We start from the raw sequence: 23491 nt of genomic DNA on the forward strand, positions 1-23491 counted from the left end.
CAGATTCAGCATCATAACCTTTGTTGCATGGCTACAAAATGGTGAGAACTAGCTTAAATCACTGAAATCCACCAGAAACACTCTTTCTTAGTCAAAAAAGTTTTGACTATAGGTGGAATCGGGTGCTGTCTGTCCTGGTGTGGCATGATATAAAGCATTTTATTAATGTATTCTAGTCCTTTATCTAGGATTGAAAGCATATCTTTGATTATCACACTTCCAGGAGCATTTCATGGATACCCTAAAGAAAAAGTAATAACAAAGCAAACTATAGACATTTTAAAAGCTATGAGTGGAATGCTTGAATTAATATCAGACACTTGTAATTACTCAGGCAGCTCCTCAGTCCATACCACTTCAGACAGGAACCAGGCATACGCAAATCAGCCCTGGAAGATCCAGCTCCCAGGCCAGGTCCTCTCTGAAGGGGAAAGGCTCTAAGCCTAGGACAAAAGGAAAACACTGAGGCAAGACCCCCCTTGCTTGGAAATCAAAGATGAGGACTGACCAAACAGGAGGAAAACTGCTTTGATGAAGAAAAGACAGAAATGGGACAGCTGAATGAGACCTCAGAGAGAAACAACTCAAGGTGAGTGTGTGCCTAGGAGCTACAAACACCTGCAGCATAACTACCTAGTATAACAACGGTACAAAAGGATTCTCTCGCGAAGGCAGAGGATTGCAAAACTGCCCCAGAACAGTGTTGTATTGCTCCACATTGATTCCCTCTAACTTCTGAATCTAAACATACTTTACTGCGTAGTAAAGTGTGTTTGGGCCAGGGACCCAGTAGCGGACAATAGTCTGGTTTGCGACTGATCTCATTTTGCTTCCAGGGGTTCCTGTATCTCTTGTTTCTAAGCAAAATAGGATTACTAAGGGCGTTCCTTTTGAAACCATGCATCTTGTGGGACTTCATTGTGCAGCCCTAGTTGGACAGTACCTGCAGCCTACGGCTACTACCTTATTATGGTTCTTATTGCTGGTGTTACTCTACCCCTGTCCTTTAATACTACAGCATCACTTTTTGGTCCCAACATCTGAAAAACATAAGGATAGCAATATATTTGCTATGTGTTTTTTGAGTTTCTGCAATAACCTTTTATTGTGAACGTGCTGGAGCATTCCGTCTTCTATCAGCAACGGCATCATGAACTTTGACTGTGACCAGTGTGAGTCACACCTCTGACATGGTTGAAGCAAAATGGGGCCTCTGAGAATCCTGACTCCACCAACAACCAAAAGGCAACCAATTATGTCTTAGTGGCCAATCTCTTTTCAATCAATTACAGTAGCATATTGTAGATGGGAGGTTTCCATGCAAAGAGTCACAAGGTATGACTGATCACAGCTCCTGGTGTAACCGTTGCTACATACATGAAGTCATATTCCAAAAGTGGTGGCAGAGACAGAATCGGTAAGGGAATCCCAGATCCTTAGTCACACCCACATAAAGTGAGAGCAAAGACAAAGCGGGGCAGTACAAGTCCATTAAGCTACAGCAAGTCAGGACAACTGCAGCTTCAAATGGCACTTTGGTCATTTCTTGTCAGTAATATCTATGAGCCTAAATTACAACTGGAGGGTAATGGAAAATATTCAGATTTTTGTAGTAAGTGCTACATCCATATATGGAATTTACTTAACCATATTGTCCTGATTTTTGGCACTGTAGAGCCATCAGATTCGGATCAAAGGTTGAATGCCCCTCCAGATGCAGCACTCACTGCTAAAATTAGATGCTTTTCTCATTACCATCCAACTCTAAATCAGGACCCTCAGGTCAAACTCTGATTACTGAATAGGTCTCTGCATGGATAGCACATTGAAGCATAACTCAAAGTTGTTTTGGTACAACAGGGATACCATGCTCAATGCCACCTCTTTGGCCGTACCTCGGCTGGGCAGGTCTAGTGCATGCACTAACCTTGAATACCTGTATAGGATCTGCATTTCCCTCCTGCAGAATTCTTGTCTATGTTGGCAAAGACTCCAACAAGCCTTAGCCCATGTGCCCACATGACACTGAAGCTGAGGGCAGCTTAGTAGACAACTCAGAAATCATGGAACCTTTTTAAGATTTGTTACTCGTTAGACGTTCTGGAAGGCCATAGCAGTGCCAGCATGTGCATGCAGCTGCTGTTCTGTGCTAACTGCGAGCAAGCAATCTTACCTTGTCTTCAGCTTTGCCAACTTCCAAAGCTCGTGTGGTGTAGGTGACCATAGCATCCACCAAGCCAGGGCACTCTCGCATCTTCTGCCGCGTCTTGTCGCTAGCTGAGCTGAGGTTCCTGAACAAGATACAAGGAAGACTGGTGAGTGCATAAAAATACTTCAAGAACTGGCCTCGCATCTTTCAAGAGGTATCACAGTCAAACGCACCGAACTGGTGGACCTCAGCGTCCTTCCTCATATCATGAGAGACATGGACAATTGCGGTATATACTTTTTTTGAGATACTTACAACTGCTTCCCCCTCGTCCTGCGAGATACCTTCAACTGCTGCACCTGTATTCTGCTAACTGCTCTTGACAGTAACCAACAAAGCCCCACTTTTTTTTTACTGCTGTCTGAAAATTCTGTGAAATGCCTTCAAGAGCTGCCCCAAGTCGTTTGAGAAGTAATCTATTTCACTCCGGCCTTTCAGCATTGAGCAGTCCAAACTGTTAGACCTTAAGAGTAACATTCCATAGGATAATCTCCACAGACTCAGGCCTCCTCCATTCAATGAGTCTTTGAACCGACCCCTCCTCTGCACTACAGAAACTCAGACAATCTATTATACTCAGGACTGTCTAGTGAGCCTTGAGGTTCTGGGTTCAAGGATTCAATTTCTACTTCTTTACCTCAATACCAACTTCTCTATGGCACTCTTTTGGCGATGAAGTGCCACCCAACAGGTGAGGCCTGAAGTGGTTTGGTCTGTGTGGCATGGTACTGTACTACAGGAGAAGGCTGACGTGACCATCCATTCGGAGAGATATAGGCCCATATATATACTTTTTTAGCAACGCATTTGTATCCTTTTTGTGACGCAAAAGCGGTGCAAACTTGCAAAATACAATTGAATTTTGTACATTTGTGCTGTTTTTGCGTCAAAAAGTGGCACAAATGCGGCACTAAAAAAGTATCAATATGGGCCATAGTCTCCTACTGCAGGTGAGGCTGAGATTCTGGTCTCAGACTAGTTACGTGATGCCCCTTTGGCAAATAGTGGTTTAGCTGTATCCTTGTATAGCTTCCTACTACAGGTGAGGGCTGAAGAGATTGTCCTCCGTGAGTGATGTAGCTCCCAACTTTAAGTGAGGGGGCGGTGGTTGGCCGTTTCCACATTGAAGTCAGAAAATTTACCCTCCACAAGCTGTGATCTTTCCTACATTTTCAGATATTTATTATAGCACAGGCCAAGCTCCAAAGAGAAACCCAGCTGTCACATTTTTTTGCAGAAGGCACATTTCGAAAGGGACTGATATAACAAGCAGAGACTGGATTACAGAAACCAGCTTCCATGTGGAGGGAGTAGGGACATATAATTGGGACAGCACTAGTCAGCGGACTGTTCATCTGCTTTACAAATTAAACGTTATCAAATTTACAATAAGAGGCACAGAAGGATAAGGCGATTTGCCCAGATATGCGGTCAAGTGTGAAAGGTGGGATTAGAAACAATGGCTTCAGATTTCAATGAGAATTCAAGATCAAGACCCTGGCCACTAGATCTCAGCTCCTGCAATAGAGGGGATAGTTATCTTTTCGTGTGCATCTCACTTCCTCTGTCTTCCACCTGTGCACAACTAACTGCAGGAGGTTTGCACGTGGAACTTCCCCAGCAGGAACAAGAGTTTCACAGTAGCACAGTTACAGTGGCTAGCTACAACAGAAGCATTGTAAGCAAACAATAAGTGAGAGGTCTTATATGTGTAGTAAGGAAGCAAACACAAAACGAAGCCCTAGCTCAAATTGGCCTTCACCTCTCACAGACCACTGTGAAACATCCTCTTCTAAGCACCCAAGGAGGGGGAGTTGAGACTTCCTTTACCTGAGAAAGCCAGTGGCGTTATAGAAGATCTCAGACTCCGATGCGTTCTGCTGGATGACGGCTGATGTCCCAACACCGGACAGAGGCTTCAGGATTCGATCAGTGAGCTGGTCTAGTGTGTCCTGGGCCAACCGGTCCTTGAGGTCATCGCTGGAGGAAAGGTTCCACAGAATCCCTGTGAGAAAGTGGATGAAGGAAGGGAGAATAAGACTAATGACTTTACCGAAGCCACCTAACCCCATACAGATGGACTGCTTGATGGTTCTGTTCTGACCTTCTTGTTCGGGATCATGATCAGGTAGCTTGGATAGAATGGATATTTTGGATATTTAGAAGTTTCAGTGCTATCTACTAGTCCACAGGTGACCTTTGAGATTCACGTTGATCCCAGACCTGCCTTGGTTGACAATATGTTATTTTCGGCCCTGCACTGTCATCACATTGAGGACACGTGGTTGAGACATTGAGGAATTCTAGCTTAGCTATTTGCCAACCTTGTTGAAGATTTCGGGTCCCAACCTTTTATTATGTAAACGTTGCATACTGGCAGCTCAATGAAGGTGAGAAACACATTGTCTGTGAAATTCGTGTTTCTCTCTTCGAATAACTTAGGCAAAATTAATTCCGGAAGAGACACAAAGATACACTGTATGACTGTGTTTGTACATATCACTTTGCATACGGTGGTATGGTCATTTTATGGATGCAAGATGGGGTGACTGGGCTGAACTTTGATTTACACCATGAGTTTTATTTAGCATTTTTCCAAATATGGCAGCACAAATAGACCCCCAAGTTTCACAAATATGGAAATTACCTGAGTTGTAATGGCTTCGTGTTATGTGCAATCAGGGATGCTTAAACCATCAAAGGATGAGAGTTGTTTCAATGGCTTCAACAGCTATATTCTTTGGTTGCCTCAAAGGCAACGATTAGCATTAGCCGCTCTCAAACAACAATTTAGATCATGGTTCTTAGAATAACAATTAACATCAGGATTTTAAAACAACTCAGACTATGCGTCCTGAAACCACAACAGACACCACTCATTACGAAAACACAATTAATTGCCAGCTTTACAGATACAGAATTCAAATACTGCACTCGTAGCTGTCCACAGTGCATCAGATCCAGTGGCGCCTGGGCCCAGCGGTGTGAGGGGTCTTGTGGACCCTAATTAAGACTATATTTTGACTAAAATGGCACCCTCCCTTAATTTTCGGTCCTGAAGAAAAAATAGGTCTTACCATACTGGTCCATCTCGAAACAGCTAACCTATACTTCAGGGAAATAAGTTCCACTGGTCTCGCTGGAGGGGAGTCACTCCGACAGTCACACATTTCTCAAGGAGATGATCCCGTCTTCTGCAGCTCTCTGTGTATCATAGCTGCCCACGGTCCATGTAGCACAGACTAATTCAGGACAGTGACATTTTAGGGATCCTGTTAACCCTGGTGATGTTCCAAGACCTATCTGGACTATAAACGGGCCTAAACATGTTGGTTGAGAAGGTACGTGAGATATAATATTTCACCTCACCAAATTGTACTATTTAAATCCTGCCTGGTGTTCCCTTCAATAAAGAGATATCTTTGGGGTTATCAAAGAGGTAGCTTTATCACTGCATCTCGATACCACTTCTATTCAGAAAAATATTTTGCTTAGGATTTCCCTCTCTTAGTGGTTGAGACCATCTTAGTGGTACTATCCACCCAAGGTGGGACGGAATCGCCTATGGTGAAGCATGCCACAATAATGTGTATTTTTCTGGCTTTTCCATCCATTTTAATAAAGCTCTTGATAGGGCTCTGGAATTCTTATAAACCTCTGTAGCATTTCATTAACTACAACACATATTGTCTGCATGGTTGTCATTTTAGAGGACGCATAGTTATATTTTTCCTCTGATTGCGATTGAGATATATTTTTACTCTAAACTGTGAATAGGGGTAGTTTTCTTGCTTGTGTGAGGGCCCATGAAGCTGTTGCTACTCCACTGTGCACTCCTCAACGCCTGTTCACATTATGCGATGGAGAACAACAAACTCATATTGTACAAGTCAGAATCAGAGTTCAGTATGTTCTCCTGAACAACATTTCACACCATGCACTCGAAGCCCCACCAGACATAATCAGCTATCCAAACACTACAGAGATCATGTTCTCCGTAACGACAACAAACATCTGCTCTGGAACCATTACTGAGATCATGTGTTGCAGAAACGCATTTGAGGTCATGCTGTCGCAAAAAACATTTCACTCCTAGGTGCAGCATCATTCACTCTACATAAAAAAGGCAGATTTCAACTTCAGGAATAAAAGTACTTTTCACTAGGGTTCACTGTGAGGACAATACATGTCACAACTAAAATACATTTGAATGACTCGAATATGCATTAATTTACTCAAATGTATGTACAAGAAGTTTTCAATAACTACTTCTTGATGGTGTTTTGTAAAATGCTGCTGTTATTAATGTTAGCAAAAAGAACAAAAACCAGCATGTAAGTAGCACATACTACAACTGATATATTTATTGGTACCTAAATAATATCAGTTGTTTTTACCCGAGTCAACGAGGTCCATTTTATCGCCATATGATGGATGAGCTACCAAGTAGTGGGAATAAGTTTATTTGATGCAGGCACGAATTAACAGAGAATGAAAAACAGAAGGGCCTTTGGACTAGTGTCAACGAGAACGCCACTACATTGTAACAATCTGCAAGGTTTTCCTGTGAGAGCTAAGAATTTGAGATGAGGGACTTGGGGTGGCCGTGCATGTTGATCGACTCCACCACACAACTGTTGTTCTTAATATTATCCAGTGTTTCATTTGTTAAAAAAAAGTAAGTGCCAGGGCTCTTCTCAGAAGGCCACTGCAGCTTGCATAACCTGTTAAGCATGCCAGTGCCGTCAACCACAGCATCAACACTAATATCCAATTCAGGTTGTTGTGGCCACCCAAAAGTTATAAGAAAGCAGTGGGTGACGAGGATTATTCATTTTAAAAGTATATTGAATTGTTAAACACTGTTGTGGTGCTCATCTTAAATTAGATAGACAGTTAGTTCACCATATGGTGGACTGTTATTAGTGCCAGTGTTGGAAATTAAGTGCTGGTGCCCAGCACGGGAAACCACCAGCTCAAATTAAGCACTAGTATTAGCCACTAAAATGTCCATAAAGAACGGCTGCCTAGACATACCAAAAAATATGGCATGCCGTTCTTACTCTAATATTTGTATTTGGCCTTTTTTTTAAATGGCAAAATCCCAGTAAGCACTTTTCAAAATATTTACCAGAAATTCTTCAGCAAGTCACCTCCCCTTGACCTATACCAATACAGTTAACTGCATGCAGTAATAATTAATACCATTAGATGGCATCACAGCCCCTTAGTGGAGCATAACATTAAATCATACCAAAACTATTCACTCGTTGACACTTGTACCAGATACCTTGTGTAGGGTATGGACATGGCCTTAACCTGCCCATTTACGCTCCTCCAGCACAGATGGTCACGTGGCACAGGCTCAGCACTAATGGCGGGGGCTCAGCACTAATGGCGGGGGCTCTGCTTCTAGACCACTCTGTTCTCGCTCTCCTTATCTCTTCTGTCCACGCCACTCTTCTTTCCCCTCTCTTTACCTGGACTCTCACAACTCCCTTTCTCCGTGTTTGCAACTTTTGCTATCCTTTTTTGTTGCTCCTAATCTTGGAGGCTCCTGGGAGGCTGAGATGGAGTGGTTTTGGAGAGTGAGCCAATGGAAATCAATGCAGGTGAAACATATTTCACTGAGGCAAGAAAGTTTTTAGGGAGAGTGAACCCTCTGAAGACTACGAGACACATTTTATTAGTTTGGAAAGGTGAAGCTCAGTCTGAGAAGGTGACACCCTTCAAGTGAGGGTGAGTTTAAAAGTATGTTTTTTACTCTCTGCACAATGTTTCTCTCATCTCTGGTTTATTCTTTTCCCCTCATCCCAGAACTTTCCCTTTATTTATGTTTGCCACGCTTCTCCATGCCTTACAGTTCATCCTACTTTCTCTCTACAACACTAGTCTATTAGTCTGTCGCATTTTAGTTTGGACACTCCATTGCCCCTTTCTTTTCTGTCTTTGCTCTTTCATCCCTCTGTAAATGTCTTTTTCTGTTCCTTCTCTTGTTTATCCTCCCTTTTTAGATGTGGTTACAGAAGGCTTCAACTGTCTGCGAACCTCATATCTCAAATATCTTTAAAAAGTGCTGAAAGAAGTACAGTGAGCTCCCTTCAGCCACCGGCTTTCAAGTGTTTTTCATGGTTTGTCATTGCTTGGATGATCTGTTCATCAATGCCATGGCACTGCATAAGTGATTACATTGCACAGATCGGGTTCCCATTAGGTTTTGGTGATGTTGCATCAAGAGGTAGTTTTCTTGTTCCAGAGCCAGATTGTTCTTTTTCATATATTTACTTTGCTACCATTGCATATAAATTGCTGGCTTTTTAGGTTGAGCAAAGCAGCGCAAAAGCGCTGCTATTCTCAACATGTTGTAATCCATTCTGTGGGATTGGGTATTGGCTTTAACCACGCCCCTCTGAAACCCATCACTTTCATTTGTTCCTGGGCCTACCTTTCAAAGATCCCTTGATGTTGTTGGTAAATGCTTTTGTTTGTCCCGCCGTGTTGTTGGTAAATGCTTTTGTTTGTCCCGCCGTGAGGCTGTTTTGTTACCACCTTAGAGACTGACCCTGTTACATGGATTATTGCACGATTGGCGAGAAACCTTAGTGTGGCACACTATTTTTTTATTGTGCTTCGGCGCTTCATGCTCATGGCGGTATGTTGTTTCTTTCTCTTCCTTTAATTCCGGCAAGTGCTGTTTCTTTGTGATGTCTGCTGGGAATTTTTTATGTTTTTTGTTTTGCAGTTTTATGTAGCGAAAACTTGCCGCGAAGATATTGGAGTGCTTTATTTCTTATTTTTCCAGTTTTATATACTGTGAGCTCAATACAAAGGTATTATACAGTGCTTTACATGAGCACCGGCTACATTACACAAGAACACATTCATTTTTGGTAGGCATTGTGTGCAGTTTGATGCCTTAGATTGTCAAAAAGAAACTAATCACCCTTACACATTCATTTGCTGTCATGCTGGCTTGGGTGTTCAACTTCATTTATTCATGAAGGAAGAACCTGTACACACATTGGCTTTCTTAAAGATGCAATGAATAATGTATTGACTGTTTTCCTGCTTATGCCTTTTAAGCTCACCACTCAAAATGCAAACTTGATTTTCTGACTCCTTTTCATAACTCTCTTCTTTGAGGTTACAGCAAAACTGTGATAATGCAGTCTGTTCTTCTAAGGGGCCATACTGCCACATTCCACATTGTTGCAGTCAAGGATGTTGCTTCTTTATAGGATTTCTTAGCACAGTTGGGGATAACACATGCAAAGTCATCCAACTATTAACAAATACTTCCCCTATTAAAAAGGCAGACCTGTTGGCTTCGACAATGCTTGTTCAATCATTTAAACTTTCTCTGCATGATTGTGCACATTTACTTCCAAAGCAGTGGTTTCTCTTCACGTGGCTCTTTCTTCTTCCTCAGTCTGTTTTCTCCCTTTATCTCAGTGGCATCTCTTCTCTCCCCTCCTTTCTACCTCGGATTCTTATCTACGTTCTCACCCCTTATTCTATGCCTCGCTCACTTTCCCTCCTTGACTGCCTCTCCACCTCTTGCCAGGTGTCTGGAGCTCCTCCCCGGTCTACTCCCTCCCCTTCTTTCTCTTTCTCTCAAACACAAACACCTACTTTGGTGTCTCATTTCCACAAAGTGCTTTTACCTCAGAGGCTGCCATCACCTGCGGCTCACGGCCTTTGTCTCCTTTCAGCCTAAGCTCCCCCCACGCGCTCCAGGGGATTCTTGGAAAAGGGAAACACCCATCTGCAGCTTTCAGCGTTCAAAAAATAACAGCCGGGCAGTGCGGGGCGGACGCACTGCGTGACTGGGTGGGCTACGGCCTGTGCATGTACCCGAGGCCACGGCAGGGCGATCTGTACACCTCAAGGTCAGGGGTGGGAGTTAATACCTCCACATATTTTCTTAAACATCTCTATGACCATTTGATAGGGCCAAACAGTTCATGCCAGAGCATCTTTAATGCCACTATACAGCACGCTAAGAGCCATAAGTTCCAAATGCCGATCCGCAAGGAAGTTCTTACATAAGTGCGAACTGGCCACATGACATGTATGATTATGATACCGCAATCCACTCACAGATTTTTAGCCAAGAGAAAGCTACATTATGGAACTCAAGTGTCAGTTTTAACATTGCAGTTATGGTAGGGTGACCAGATTTCGAGGAGCAAAAATCAGGACAGTTCAGAAATAAAAGAAGGACTAAAGACTTTACTCTGCCTTTTATTTCTGGCCTGTCCCGTTTTTCGTTTTTTTGCGTAGCTTTCTGTGTGTGTGTGTGTGTGTGTATATATATATATATATGTATATATATATATATATATATATATATATACACACAAACATGACTACATATATAAAATGAGCTATGGGTTGACCTCCCACCCTGCACCCCTAGCCTGCCCTCACCAATCTCTCTCTGCTCCCCTCTCCGTCTCTCTGCTGGGAGCAGACAGGGGACTGTGTTGCCTGACAGTAACAGATAAATTACTTTAATTATTTCATACTTTGTAGGTGTCTTTAACTTATGCTTCCCTAGATGATCTGATCTTTGTCCCAAAAACCGGGACATTTATTTAATAATCTGACCTTTGTCCCAAAAACCGGGACATTTATTTAAAATTAAGAGAAGTGTCGGGACACCGGGACAGTACTCTAAAAAACGGGACTGTCCGGGGAAATCCGGGACGTGTGGTCACCCTAAATTATAGGCCCAAAATTCCTAGCATGGTAAGTGCTGTTGGCTGAAAAGCGAGGTATGCTGAATGTATCGTACACAAAATGGGGCAACACAGAAGCTAGGCTTGTGAAATAACGGGCCAAAATGGCAGCCATTCTCATGATATAACAGGTCAACGTAACAGACATGATCACAAAATAAAGCAATGCTTCAAGGCTACCATGGTACTCACAGGTATGGTATTTCTACTCTGCGCTTACTAATACTCTTATCACCTTGTCCGTCAGTGAAGTGTGGGACCAGCCTACACAATTCATGTACAGCAGAAAATGTTTGTCTCAAAAGAGAAAACAATGAAAACCTGAGACACCGCACCTGCAAAGAAAACATGGCCAGGAAATAGAATAACCACGCACGTACCCACATCAGTGGCAAATATATATGACTATACTATGTGCTAGGTAGCTATCATATGAAGGATGCCACAGATGCACATTGCTGTCAACTGTTAAAAGTACTTCAGGGAGAGACAAATCATTCTAGGGAACAGTTCAAGGAAACATAAGGAAGTCAATGAAGGTGGTGTGTCGAAAATAGCCTCTACCATAATCTCACAATAATAGATGTCGACTTAAGACATACAAGGTATGCTCCAGCCAGAATTGACCATTAAATGTACCGAGATACTACATGAACATGGGCTGCAAACATGCCTGTCAACATAGCATATGTATACTGAGTTTCAGAGCCTTACGTAGCAACACAAAACAAGTGACTTGCATGTATCAAAGTTGAGGGTTGCCAATATCAACAGGAGACCCACAAAATGTAAATATGCTATTGCTTTCTGCATCTCTCTGTGTTTCAGCTAAACTGAAAAAGCACTGAAACCTGCTAGATAATGGAGAGTTATTACTAAGTGGTAGATTTGGCACCTAAATGCTATTGCTCAGTTATGCCAATATCCAACTAGGACACAAAGATCACATTTGACCAAATCTGGAGAGATCGAGCTCTTGCATGGTCAACTTCTAAACATATGTCAAAGAGCTCATCTGTTCTACTGCTATGCACCACAGACCATGTCTGATCAGAAATTGGGGGACTATATCTGATTGACATCCAAAGATTATGTTTTACAATTATACAGAGACACCAGAATGAGTGTTTGATCACTACAGGGAATATCTATGATCAGTCCAGCGAGGCATCAGAGACCATTAGAAATCGTGTGTTGTCAATCGCTAGAGCCTTGCATTATGCCTATGATCACTACCCAGAGAGAGCAGGGTTCATGTCTGATCAAGACTCAGTGACAAAAGAGATAATGCCTGATCAATACCCCCAGACACAGAGATCATAACCTGATCAATACCATCAGAAACAGGGATGATGATGTCTGATCAATAACTAGTGACACAAGGAGAATCCATGATCAATGCCCAGACACGCAGGCCATGCCAGATCGATCCTCAAAGACACAGGTTGTGACTGATTAATAGTCTCAGATGCAGAGATCAGGCCTTGCGAGTACACAGCAACACAGCAGTCTTAACTGATCAATACCCTCAGTCACAGAGATCATATCTGATCAATATCCACCAACACCCAGCTTATATTTAACCAATGCACATTAGCAGAGATCATACCTGATCACGGCCCTGGGGCACAGAAACTATATATAATAATTATCCAGCTACACAGAGCTTACACCCGACCAAAGTCCTCAGGTTCAGTGGTCATATCTGATCAAAATCCAGCAACACAGAGATCATGTCAGATAAATACCAAGAGATCGAGCCTATTTAATGCCCAGAGAGAGACAGCACTATTGACTTCAGACTACAGTGCTCATAAAATGCGGTGAAAACCTTTTCAATACAACGCAAGGAGAACATTAGCATCTGAAAATGGTAAGGTTTTTAAACAAATATTATATAGAATTATAGATAGGTAACAGTGAGTTACAGGTATGATTTTCACCAAGGGGTCCTGAGGGACATCACATAGACAACGAGAGCTAAGCTCAATGTCGCTCAGAGACCTGAGGTGAAAAACATTCCTTTTATTCACTTTTTACCCATCTATAACTTTATGTGATGCACTCCCATCAAAAAATATAATCTGCCCCTGCTTTCAGCTGCTATGCAGTGGCATAGGAGTAATGGGGGAGCAATGCATAATATGGCATCTGCTAAGTATCCCTGCCTCGAAGGTTAAAAAAACATGTTTATCTGCCATTCTTGACCAACTCCCACCACCTTCCTTACTTTCTTGCAGTTGTGCTTTCCCCTTTCCTCTTTCAGTCAAAGCAGACAAGCAGTGCTGCACCGGCAGCCTCTCAAGGAGCAAGTCGGACTGGAAGGCCTCTGTGGCATCACAACAGTGAGTAACCAGTTTTGTTATCAGCTGTTGCCATGTCATACCAGTGGGTTATGAAATTGAGAAGCTGAAATAAACGACAGAGGCTCCCAGACAATAATCAGAGATGCACGCTCACTATGATAAATGATTACCCTGTTGTTTCGCACCAATCAAAATGTCTCATTTCAGGAACACAAGATGGCAGCCAGGAAGTGAGACTTCGCTTGCCTGGTTCTGTTTGAGGTGCCGGGGCCCAAAGAACGGCCGCGTGGTAGGAAGCCTTAGGTAGGCCGCTCCCCACCAGTGCAAACACACGCTTTCCGTCGACCTGATATGAGCAAGCAAAATGCCGCTGCCGCCCACGCCCAAGGAAGCCGACTGGAAGGACAGAAAGAGCTGCAGGCTGGTTGTACATTGAACCTCACTGTTCGGCGACAGACCCACCTGCCGCGGAAGGCAGGCATGAAAATATTTCGCCACAAATAAGGCCTCGCGTTCATGCCCGGACTCGATCAGCTCTTCACACGCACGGCTGAGCGGCGTGCGCAGTTGTCAGACCTGCTTTCAGCACCAACTGAAGATAATGATCCAACGTCAGTCTGGAAGGGTTGTCCCCACAAAACTGCCCGACATGCCGCGGTGCCATGAAGGCTGGGCAGAACACGATAGGCTTTATGAACAAACGCCAATCCAACGGGGACCCCAACATACCACTGGAGAAACGTGCTTTCTCAAGCCAAATAAATGTATAAAACCCGACAGAACAAATTAGACGTTACTGATCCACTCACCGCAAACTCAAGCCACAGGCAGAAAGTGAAAATGTCCACCTTCGTGTAGATGAACGACCCCCTTTTTTAGGTTTAATGATGTGACGCAAAACTTCAGAATCAAAAAATCTAAACACAGTCTTCCCCATAAGATGGCTGCTGTCCTTACTAACCATCTCTCAGTCGCGTTCAGTCTTCCCCATAAGATGGCTGCTGTCCTTACTAATCATCTCTCAGTCGCGTTCAGTCTTCCCCATAAGATGGCTGCTGTCCTTACTAACCATCTCTCAGTCGCGTTCAGTCTTCCCCATAAGATGGTTGCTGTCCTTACTAACCATCTCTCAGTCGCGTTCAGCAATCGCTGTGCTTTGCCCTTTGGTGTCAGGGGTACATGGCAGTACCCCGCTATCTGTATATGTAGCAGGGGTGGGTTTACACACAGGCCGAGTCTGTCTATGCACATGTACCAGACAGCAGTGTCATGGACCGCGGCAAGGGATGCGAGTGCGCATGAAAGGATGCACCGCAGAGCGCACAGGAAGACAGGCCGAGCCCGGACAGGACTTTCTCCTTGACACGGCCTTTGATGTAGTAAGGTAATACATGACGGCACAAAGCTGCGTGGCTGGCCCTCCGCCATTACCTCGGGTGATATATGATGAGACGCCTCAGAATGCCTCAACCTCCAACCCCCAGGTTCCATCTCCCCACATTCTACATTCCACCCCTCAACCTTCCACTATACTTAAACATACAACACGCGCTCTGTTGCTGGGTGCATAAATACGCTATTATTTTGGTACCTGCTGCGGTTTCCTACAGGTGAGCGTCTGTCGAGCCCTTCTGAAATTCGTGGGCTGCAATGGTGTGTGCTGTTCTTGAAAGTCAACCTGAATACGCTGGTGGCGCCCAGTGCAACATTATGGGTGCCACCCCCCCGCCCCCCCTCCAATCACAATCTCTACGGATTCCCTCACTACCATTCTCCACCAGTGCCCCTTATCTCTCTATCGCCCACTCTCACATACATTTCAATTGATTGAAAGCGCTGGTTGGGATTGGCTTTACCTATAAGAATGTATTTTTATCCAAACGAACGCTTTTCAACAGCATTAGGAATAGATAATGAACGACTGGGTGAAAAACACAATGTCCTAACCTATACTATGCATTTGCATGCAGCTCTTTGATGACAGTTCATGTCATTGTGCTATAAAAGAACTGTAACTTATGAACTGCAAGCAACAAACGAATCTCTGTGATAAAAAACAGTAACCCACTGAGCTATCCACGTACAATACAGTTCTGTGACCTGCATAGTACAGGTTCTTTCTCGCCTACTGTGTGATGAGTAAACGTGTCACTAGACAAAGTCAGTCCATTTCTTTCGAGCAGGAACATTAATCACCAGAGTTATGACTGAATACCTCTAATGAAGGTTCAGGCCTAAGTGCGAATCTGTGTTCAGTGATGGGGACCTGAAGGAATGCCCATGTGAAAAACTAGGGAATGTGCTCAAACATTAAGCAAAGAAGAACTAAAGGTGCGGGAATTCACAAAGTAAAAGAGCTGTGGCAGGCTTATATGGCGCTACACGTCGAGGCTGGGTGGACTCTAAGCTTTAGGACACTTGAACCTGTTGGAATGAAATGTTGCGGTTTCTGAATGCCTCTGTTTCTCTGCATGGTGCGGCCGCAGCACACAGGTCTGTCTGTGGATTCAGTCCAACTCCTGGTCCCATAAGGAAAGCCTCAAAAACTGGAAAGTCATTTGGAGAAGGAGCTGCAGCCAAAGTGAGGATGAGCTCGTCCGGCAGCCAGCCTCACATCTCTAACTAATCCTGAGCATCGTCTTCCTGCAACGCCTCCTCGTTTATTACTCGAGGCCTCGCTCATCGAGGCCTCTAAGTCTTTTCCTCTCTTATGCCCTCTCTATCTTTCCTCCAGCCTGTCTGCTGCACTAATTTCCCCTTCCCCGATCTTCTCTGCATTCTGCTTACCTTCCGTCGTCATTTCTCTCCAGTCATTTGTATCCCTCCCCAAGTCTGGCAACTTCTACTGTCTACCCCTCCCCAACAGCTTTCAACCTTTCCTCCTTCTCTACTCGCTCCATCTATCCGTTCTCGCCTCCTTCTGAAACACCTATGCATTCCTACATCTTTCTGTCACATTTGCTGCTTTCTTCCGCATTTGCTCCCTTGTTCTATATATTCCTCTGTCTCTTCTCCCTCTTGTGTCTTTCCACCACTGTTCGCCCTCCTTCTTCAGCCTCCCTCAGCAGCTGCCTGTCCTCCCCCGTGTCTCTCACGGATGCCAAGGCCTGCTGATAAAGGCTCCCCAGCAGTAATAGGGCTATATGCCAGACACTGTCCAGTGAATCATAGATTTTGTCTCAGGACTGGTTTTTCTCACAGTCTGAGAACTAAGAATGCCAGAATCACAGTGAAGAATAAAATATTTCCTTCTTCTGTGCCCATGACCTTCCACAGAGCTCTGAACTCCCAAACATCAACAGGACTCAGTACACCCAAGCATTTCAAGGGGCGCAGTACACTAAACAATCACCAGGCCCACATATACGAGATAGCTTTAGGAGAACTGAGCATCAAACCATCCCACTGAGCTCTGCAAACCAAAGCATCTACAGGAATAAATGTGTTTTAGGTGTGGGGAGCGACCCCTTAGGCAAGGGTCTCTCCCATAGGGGGCAAATTATATTTAGGCCATTTCTGCCCCCCTTGGGGGCAGATTGGCCTATTTTTATGTGGCCAATCTGCCCCCAATGGGGGTAGAAACCACTAGACACCAGGGAGTTTTTTTGTTTTGTTTTGTTTTTCACGTCAGGGGAGCGACCCTTTAGGCAAGGGTCGTTCCCCTGGGAGGCAAATTTATTTTAGGCCATTTCTGCCCCACATGGGGGCAGATCAGCCTATTGTAATTAGGCCGATCTGCCCCAAAGGGGGGCAGAAACCACTAGGCACCAGGGATTTTTGTTGTTGTTGTTGTTTTACAGATGGGGCGTCCCCTTAGGCAAGGGTCGCTCCCCTGGAGGGGCAAATTGTATTTAGGCCATTTCTGCCCGCTTTGGGGGCAGATCGGCCGATTATAGGTCAATCTGCCCCCAAGGGGGGCAGAAACCACTAGGCACCAGGGATCTTTTTTTTGCGCTGTCACACAAGGGGAGCGACCTTGTAGGCAAGGGTCGCTCCCCGGGTGGGGGTGGGAGGGCAAATTCATTTTAGGCCATTTCTGCCCCCCTGGGGGCAGATCGGCCTATTGTTATTAGGCCGATCTGCCCCCGGGGGGGCAGAAACCTCTAGGGGCCAGGGCAATTTTTTTGTTTTTGTTTGTTTTTTTAGAGATGGGGAGCGACCCCTTAGGCAAGGGTCGCTCCCCTGGAGGGTCAAATTGTATTTAGGCCATTTCTGCCCGCTTTGGGGGCAGATCAGCCGATTTTAGGTCAATTTGCCCGGATACCACTAGGCACCAGGGATCTTTTTTTTTGCGCCGTCACGCAAGGGGAGCGACCTTGTAGGCAAGGGTCGCTCCGGGAGGGGGGGAGGGGGGGGCGGAGGCAAATTTATTTTAGGCCATTTCTGCCCCCCCTGGGGGCAGATCGGCCTATTGTTATTAGGCCGATCTGCCCCCAGGGGGGGCAGAAACCTCTAGGCGCCAGGGCAAGTTTTTTTTGGGTGTTTTTTTTTTTGTTTGTTTTTTTAGAGATGGGGAGCGACCCATTAGGCAAGGGTCGCTCCCCTGGGGGGCAAATTGTATTTAGACCATTTCTGCCCCCCTTGAGGGAAGATTGGCCGATTTTAGGGGGCAGAAACCACTAGGCACCAGGGATTTTTTCTTTGGCGCCAATGTCACGGGCCGGCTGAGCTAGAGGCCAAAATCCACAGGTAGGCACTGTTTTCTATGAAAAAATGTGATGTGTCCACATTGTGTTTTGGGCCATTTCCTGTCGCGGGCTCTAAGCCTACCCACACATGTGAGGTATCATTTTTATCGGGAGACTTGGGGGAACGCTGGGTGGAAGGTAATTTGTGGCTCCTCTCAGATTCCAGAACTTTCTGTCACCGAAATGTGAGGAAAGCGTGTTTTTTTAGCCAAATTTTGAGGTTTGCAAAGGATTCTGGGTAACAGAACCTGGTCAGAGCTCCACAAGTCACCCCATCTTGGATTCCCCTGGGTTTCTAGTTTTCAAAAATGCGCTGGTTTGCTAGGTTTCCCCAGGTGCCGTCTGAGCTAGAGGCCAAAATCCACAGGTAGGCACTGTTTTCTATGAAAAAATGTGATGTGTCCACGTTGTGTTTTGGGCCATTTCCTGTCACAGGCGCTAGGCCTACCCACACAAGTGAGGTATCATTTGTATCAGGAGACTTGGGGGAACGCTGGGTGGAAGGAAATTTGTGGTTCCTCTCAGATTCCAGAACTTTCTGTCACCGAAATGTGAGGAAAACGTGTTTTTTTTACAAATTTTGAGGTTTGCAAAAGATTCTGGGTAACAGAACCTGGTCAGAGCCCCACAAGTCACCCCATCTTGGATTCCCCTAGGTGTCTAGTTTTAAAAAATGCACAGGTTTGGTAGGTTTCCCTAGGTGCCGGCTGAGCTAGAGGCCAAAATCTACAAGTAGGCACTTTGCAAAAAACACCTCTGTTTTCTTTCAAAAAATGTGATGTGTCCACGTTGTGTTTTGGGGCATTTCCTGTCGCGGGCGCTAGGCCTACCCACACAAGTGAGGTATCATTTTTATTGGGAGACTTGGGGGAACGCTGGGTGGAAGGAAATTTGTGGCTCCTCTCTGATTCCAGAACTTTCTGTAACCAAAATGTGAGGAAAATGTGTTTTTTTAGCCAAATTTTGAGGTTTGCAAAGGATTCTGGGTAACAGAACCTGGTCAGAGCCCCACAAGTCACCCCATCTTGGATTTCCCTGGGTTTCTAGTTTTCAAAAATGCGCTGGTTTGCTAGGTTTCCCCAGGTGCCGGCTGAGCTAGAGGCCAAAATCCACAGGTAGGCACTGTTTTCTATGAAAAAATGTGATGTGTCCACGTTGTGTTTTGGGCCATTTCCTGTCGCAGGCGCTAGGCCTACCCACACAAGTGAGGTATCATTTGTATCGGGAGACTTGGGGGAACGCTGGGTGGAAGGAAATTTGTGGCTCCTCTCAGATTCCAGAACTTTCTGTCACCGAAATGTGAGGAAAACGTGTTTTTTTAGCCAAAGTTTGAGGTTTGCAAAGGATTCTGGGTAACAGAACCTGGTCAGAGCCCCACAAGTCACCCCATCTTGGATTACCCTAGGTCTCTAGTTTAAACAAATGCACAGGTTTGGTAGGTTTCCCTAGGTGCCGGCTGAGCTAGAGGCCAAAATCTACAGGTAGGCACTTTGCAAAAAACACCTGTGTTTTCTTTCAAAAAATGTGATGTGTCCACGTTGCGTTTTGGGGCATTTCCTGTCGCGGGCGCTAGGCCTACCCACACAAGTGAGGTATCATTTTTATCGGGAGACTTGGGGAACGCTGGGTGGAAGGAAATTTGTGGCTCCTCTCTGATTCCAGAACTTTCTGTCACCAAAATGTGAGGAAAATGTGTTTTTTTAGCCAAATTTTGAGGTTTGCAAAGGATTCTGGGTAACAGAACCTGGTCAGACCCCCACAAGTCACCCCATCTTGGATTCCCCTATGTCTCTAGTTTTCAAAAATGCACAGCTTTGGTAGGTTTCCTTAGGTGCCGGCTGAGCTAGAGGCCAAAATCTACAGGTAGGCACTTTGCAAAAAACACCTCTGTTTTCTTTAAAAAAATGTGATGTGTCCACATTGCGTTTTGGGGCATTTCCTGTCACGGGCGCTAGGCCTACCCACACAAGTGAGGTATCATTTTTATTGGGAGACTTGGGTGAACACTGGGTGGAAGGAAATTTGTGGCTCCTCTCTGATTCCAGAACTTTCTGTCACCAAAATGGGAGGAAAATGTGTTTTTTTAGCCAAATTTTGAGGTTTGCAAAGGATTCTGGGCAACAGAACCTTGTCAGAGCCCCCACAAGTCACCCCATCTTGGATTCCCCTAGGTCTCTAGTTTAAAAAAATGCACAGGTTTGGTAGGTTTCCCTAGGTGCCGGCTGAGCTAGAGGCCAAAATCTACAGGTAGTCACTTTGCAAAAAACACCTCTGTTTTCTCTCAAAAAATGTGATGTGTCCACGTTGCGTTTTGGGGCATTTCCTGTTGGGGGCGCTAGGCCTACCCACACAAGTGAGGTATCATTTTTATCAGGAGACTTGGGGGAACGCTGGGTGGAAGGAAATTCGTGGCTCCTCTCTTATTCCAGAACTTTCTGTCACCAAAATTTGAGGAAAATGTGTTTTTTTAGCCAAAGTTTGAGGTTTGCAAAGGATTCTGGGTAACAGAACCTGGTCAGAGGCCCACAAGTCACCCCATCTTGGATTCCCCTAGGTCTCTAGTTTTCAAAAATGCACAGGTTTGGTAGGTTTCCCTAGGCTCCGGCTGAGCTAGAGGCCAAAATCTACAAGTAGGCACTTTGCAAAAAACACCTCTGTTTTCTTTCAAAAAATGTGATGTGTCCACGTTGTGTTTTGGGGCATTTCCTGTCGCGGGCGCTAGGCCTACCCACACAAGTGAGGTATCATTTTTATCGGGAGACTTGGGGGAACGCTGGGTGGAAGGAAATTTGTGGCTCCTCTCTTATTCCAGAACTTTCTGTCACCAAAATTTGAGGAAAATGTGTTTCTTTAGCCAAATTTTGAGGTTTGCAAAGGATTCTGGGTAACAGAACCTGGTCAGTGCCCCACAAGTCACCCCATCTTGGATTCCCCTGGGTTTCTAGTTTTCAAAAATGCGCTGGTTTGCTAGGTTTCCCCAGGTGCCGGCTGAGCTAGAGGCCAAAATCCACAGGTAGGCACTGTTTTCTATGAAAAAATGTGATGTGTCCACGTTGTGTTTTGGGCCATTTCCTGTCGCAGGCGTTAGGCCTACCCACACAAGTGAGGTATCATTCGTATCGGGAGACTTGGGGGAACGCTGGGTGGAAGGAAATTTGTGGCTCCTCTCAGATTCCAGAACTTTCTGTCACCGAAATGTGAGGAAAACGTGTTTTTTTAGCCAAAGTTTGAGGTTTGCAAAGGATTCTGGGTAACAGAACCTGGTCAGAGCCCCACAAGTCACCCCATCTTGGATTACCCTAGGTCTCTAGTTTAAACAAATGCACAGGTTTGGTAGGTTTCCCTAGGTGACGGCTGAGCTAGAGGCCAAAATCTACAGGTAGGCACTTTGCAAAAAACACCTCTGTTTTCTTTCAAAAAATGTGATGTGTCCACGTTGCGTTTTGGGGCATTTCCTGTTGCGGGCGCTAGGCCTACCCACACAAGTGAGGTATCATTTTTATCTGGAGACTTGGGGGAACGCTGGGTGGAAGGAAATTTGTGGCTCCTCTCTGATTCCAGAACTTTCTGTCACCAAAATGTGAGGAAAATGTGTTTTTTTAGCCAAATTTTGAGGTTTGCAAAGGATTCTGGGTAACAGAACATGGTCAGAGCCCCAAAAGTGACCCCATCTTGGATTCCCCTATGTCTCTAGTTTTCAAAAATGCACAGGTTTGGTAGGTTTCCTTAGGTGCGGCTGAGCTACAGGCCAAAATCTACAGGTAGGCACTTTGCAAAAAACACCTCTGTTTTCTTTCAAAAAATTTGATGTGTCCACATTGCGTTTTGGGGCATTTCCTGTCACGGGCGCTAGGCCTACCCACACAAGTGAGGTATCATTTATATCGGGAGACTTGGGTGAACACTGGGTGGAAGGAAATTTGTGGCTCCTCTCTGATTCCAGAACTTTCTGTCACCAAAATGGGAGGAAAATGTGTTTTTTTAGCCAAATTTTGAGGTTTGCAAAGGATTCTGGGCAACAGAACCTTGTCAGAGCCCCCACAAGTCACCCCATCTTGTATTCCCCTAGGTCTCTAGTTTTCAAAAATGCACAGATTTGGTAGGTTTCCCTAGGTGCCGGCTGAGCTAGAGGCCAAAATCTACAGGTAGTCACTTTGCAAAAAACACCTCTGTTTTCTTTAAAAAAATGTGATGTGTCCACGTTGCGTTTTGGGCATTTCCTGTTGGGGGCGCTAGGCCTACCCACACAAGTGAGGTATCATTTTTATCAGGAGACTTGGGGGAACGCTGGGTGGAAGGAAATATGTGGCTCCTCTCTTATTCCAGAACTTTCTGTCACCAAAATTTGAGGAAAATGTGTTTTTTTAGCCAAAGTTTGAGGTTTGCAAGGGATTCTGGGTAACAGAACCTGGTCAGAGCCCCACAAGTCACCCCATCTTGGATTCCCCTAGGTCTCTAATTTTCAAAAATGCACAGGTTTGGTAGGTTTCCCTAGGCGGCGGCTGAGCTAGAGGCCAAAATCTACAGGTAGGCACTTTGCAAAAAACACCTCTGTTTTCTTTAAAAAAAATGTGATGTGTCCACGTTGCGTTTTGGGGCGTTTCCTGTCGTGGGCGCTAGGCCTACCCACACAAGTGAGGTATCATTTTTATCGGGAGACTTGGGGGAACATAGATTAGCAAAACAAGTGTTATTGCCCCTTGTCTTTCTCTACATTTTTCCTTCCAAATATAAGAGAGTGTGTAAAAAAGACATCTATTTGAGAAATGCCCTGTAATTCACATGCTACTATGGTCAACCCGGAATTCAGAGATGTGCAAATAACCACTGCTCCTCAACACCTTATCTTGTGCCCTTTTTGGAAATACAAGGGTTTTCTTGATAGCTATTTTTCACTCTTTATATTTCAGCAAATGAATTGCTGTATACCCAGTATAGAATGAAAACGCACTGCAGGGTGCAGCTCATTTATTGGCTCTGGGTACCTAGGGTTCTTGATGAACCTACAAGCCCTATATATCCCCGCAACCAGAAGAGTCCAGCAGCTGTAACAGTATATTGCTTTAAAAAATCTGACATTGCAGGAAAAAGTTACAGAGTAAAACGTAGAGAAAAATTGCAGATTTTTTCACCTCAATTTCAATATTTAGTTTTTTCAGTTGTTATTTTCTGTAGGAAACCCTTGTAGGATCTACACAAATTACCCCTTGCTGAATTCAGAATTTTGTCTACTTTTCAGAAATGTTGCAGTTTCTGGGATCCAGCATTGGTTTCATGCCCATTTCTGTCACTGACTGGAAGGAGGATGAAAGCACAAAAAATCGTAAAAATGGGGTATGTCCCAGTAAAATGCCAAAATTGTGTTGAAAAATTGGGTTTTCTGATTCAAGTCTGCCTGTTCCTGAAAGCTAGGAAGCTGGTCATTGTAGCACCGCAAACTCTTTGTTGATGCCATTTTCAGGGGAAAAACCACAAGCCTTCTTCTGCAGCCCCTTTTTCCCATTTAAAAAAAAAAAAAAAAAAAATTCACTGTATTTTGGCTAATTT

General features: G+C 44.7%; 1 protein-coding gene across 4 annotated transcripts in view; it reads right to left on the reverse strand.

Annotated features, from left to right (window-relative positions):
- The window catches only part of PKP3 (plakophilin 3), a 176923-nt gene that overhangs the window by 66206 nt on the left and 87226 nt on the right, over nt 1–23491 (reverse strand). For all 4 annotated transcript variants that reach the window (XM_069223196.1, XM_069223200.1, XM_069223199.1 and 1 more), the window contains 2 exons: nt 4040–4214; nt 2174–2291 (listed from right to left, as the gene is read on the reverse strand). In XM_069223196.1, coding sequence (XP_069079297.1) covers nt 2174–2291; nt 4040–4214 — 293 coding nt within the window. The remainder of the gene's footprint in view (nt 1–2173; nt 2292–4039; nt 4215–23491) is intronic.

Source organism: Pleurodeles waltl, chromosome 3_1 (assembly GCF_031143425.1).
Source record: "Pleurodeles waltl isolate 20211129_DDA chromosome 3_1, aPleWal1.hap1.20221129, whole genome shotgun sequence".
In the NCBI taxonomy this organism is placed as follows: Eukaryota; Metazoa; Chordata; class Amphibia; order Caudata; family Salamandridae; genus Pleurodeles; species Pleurodeles waltl.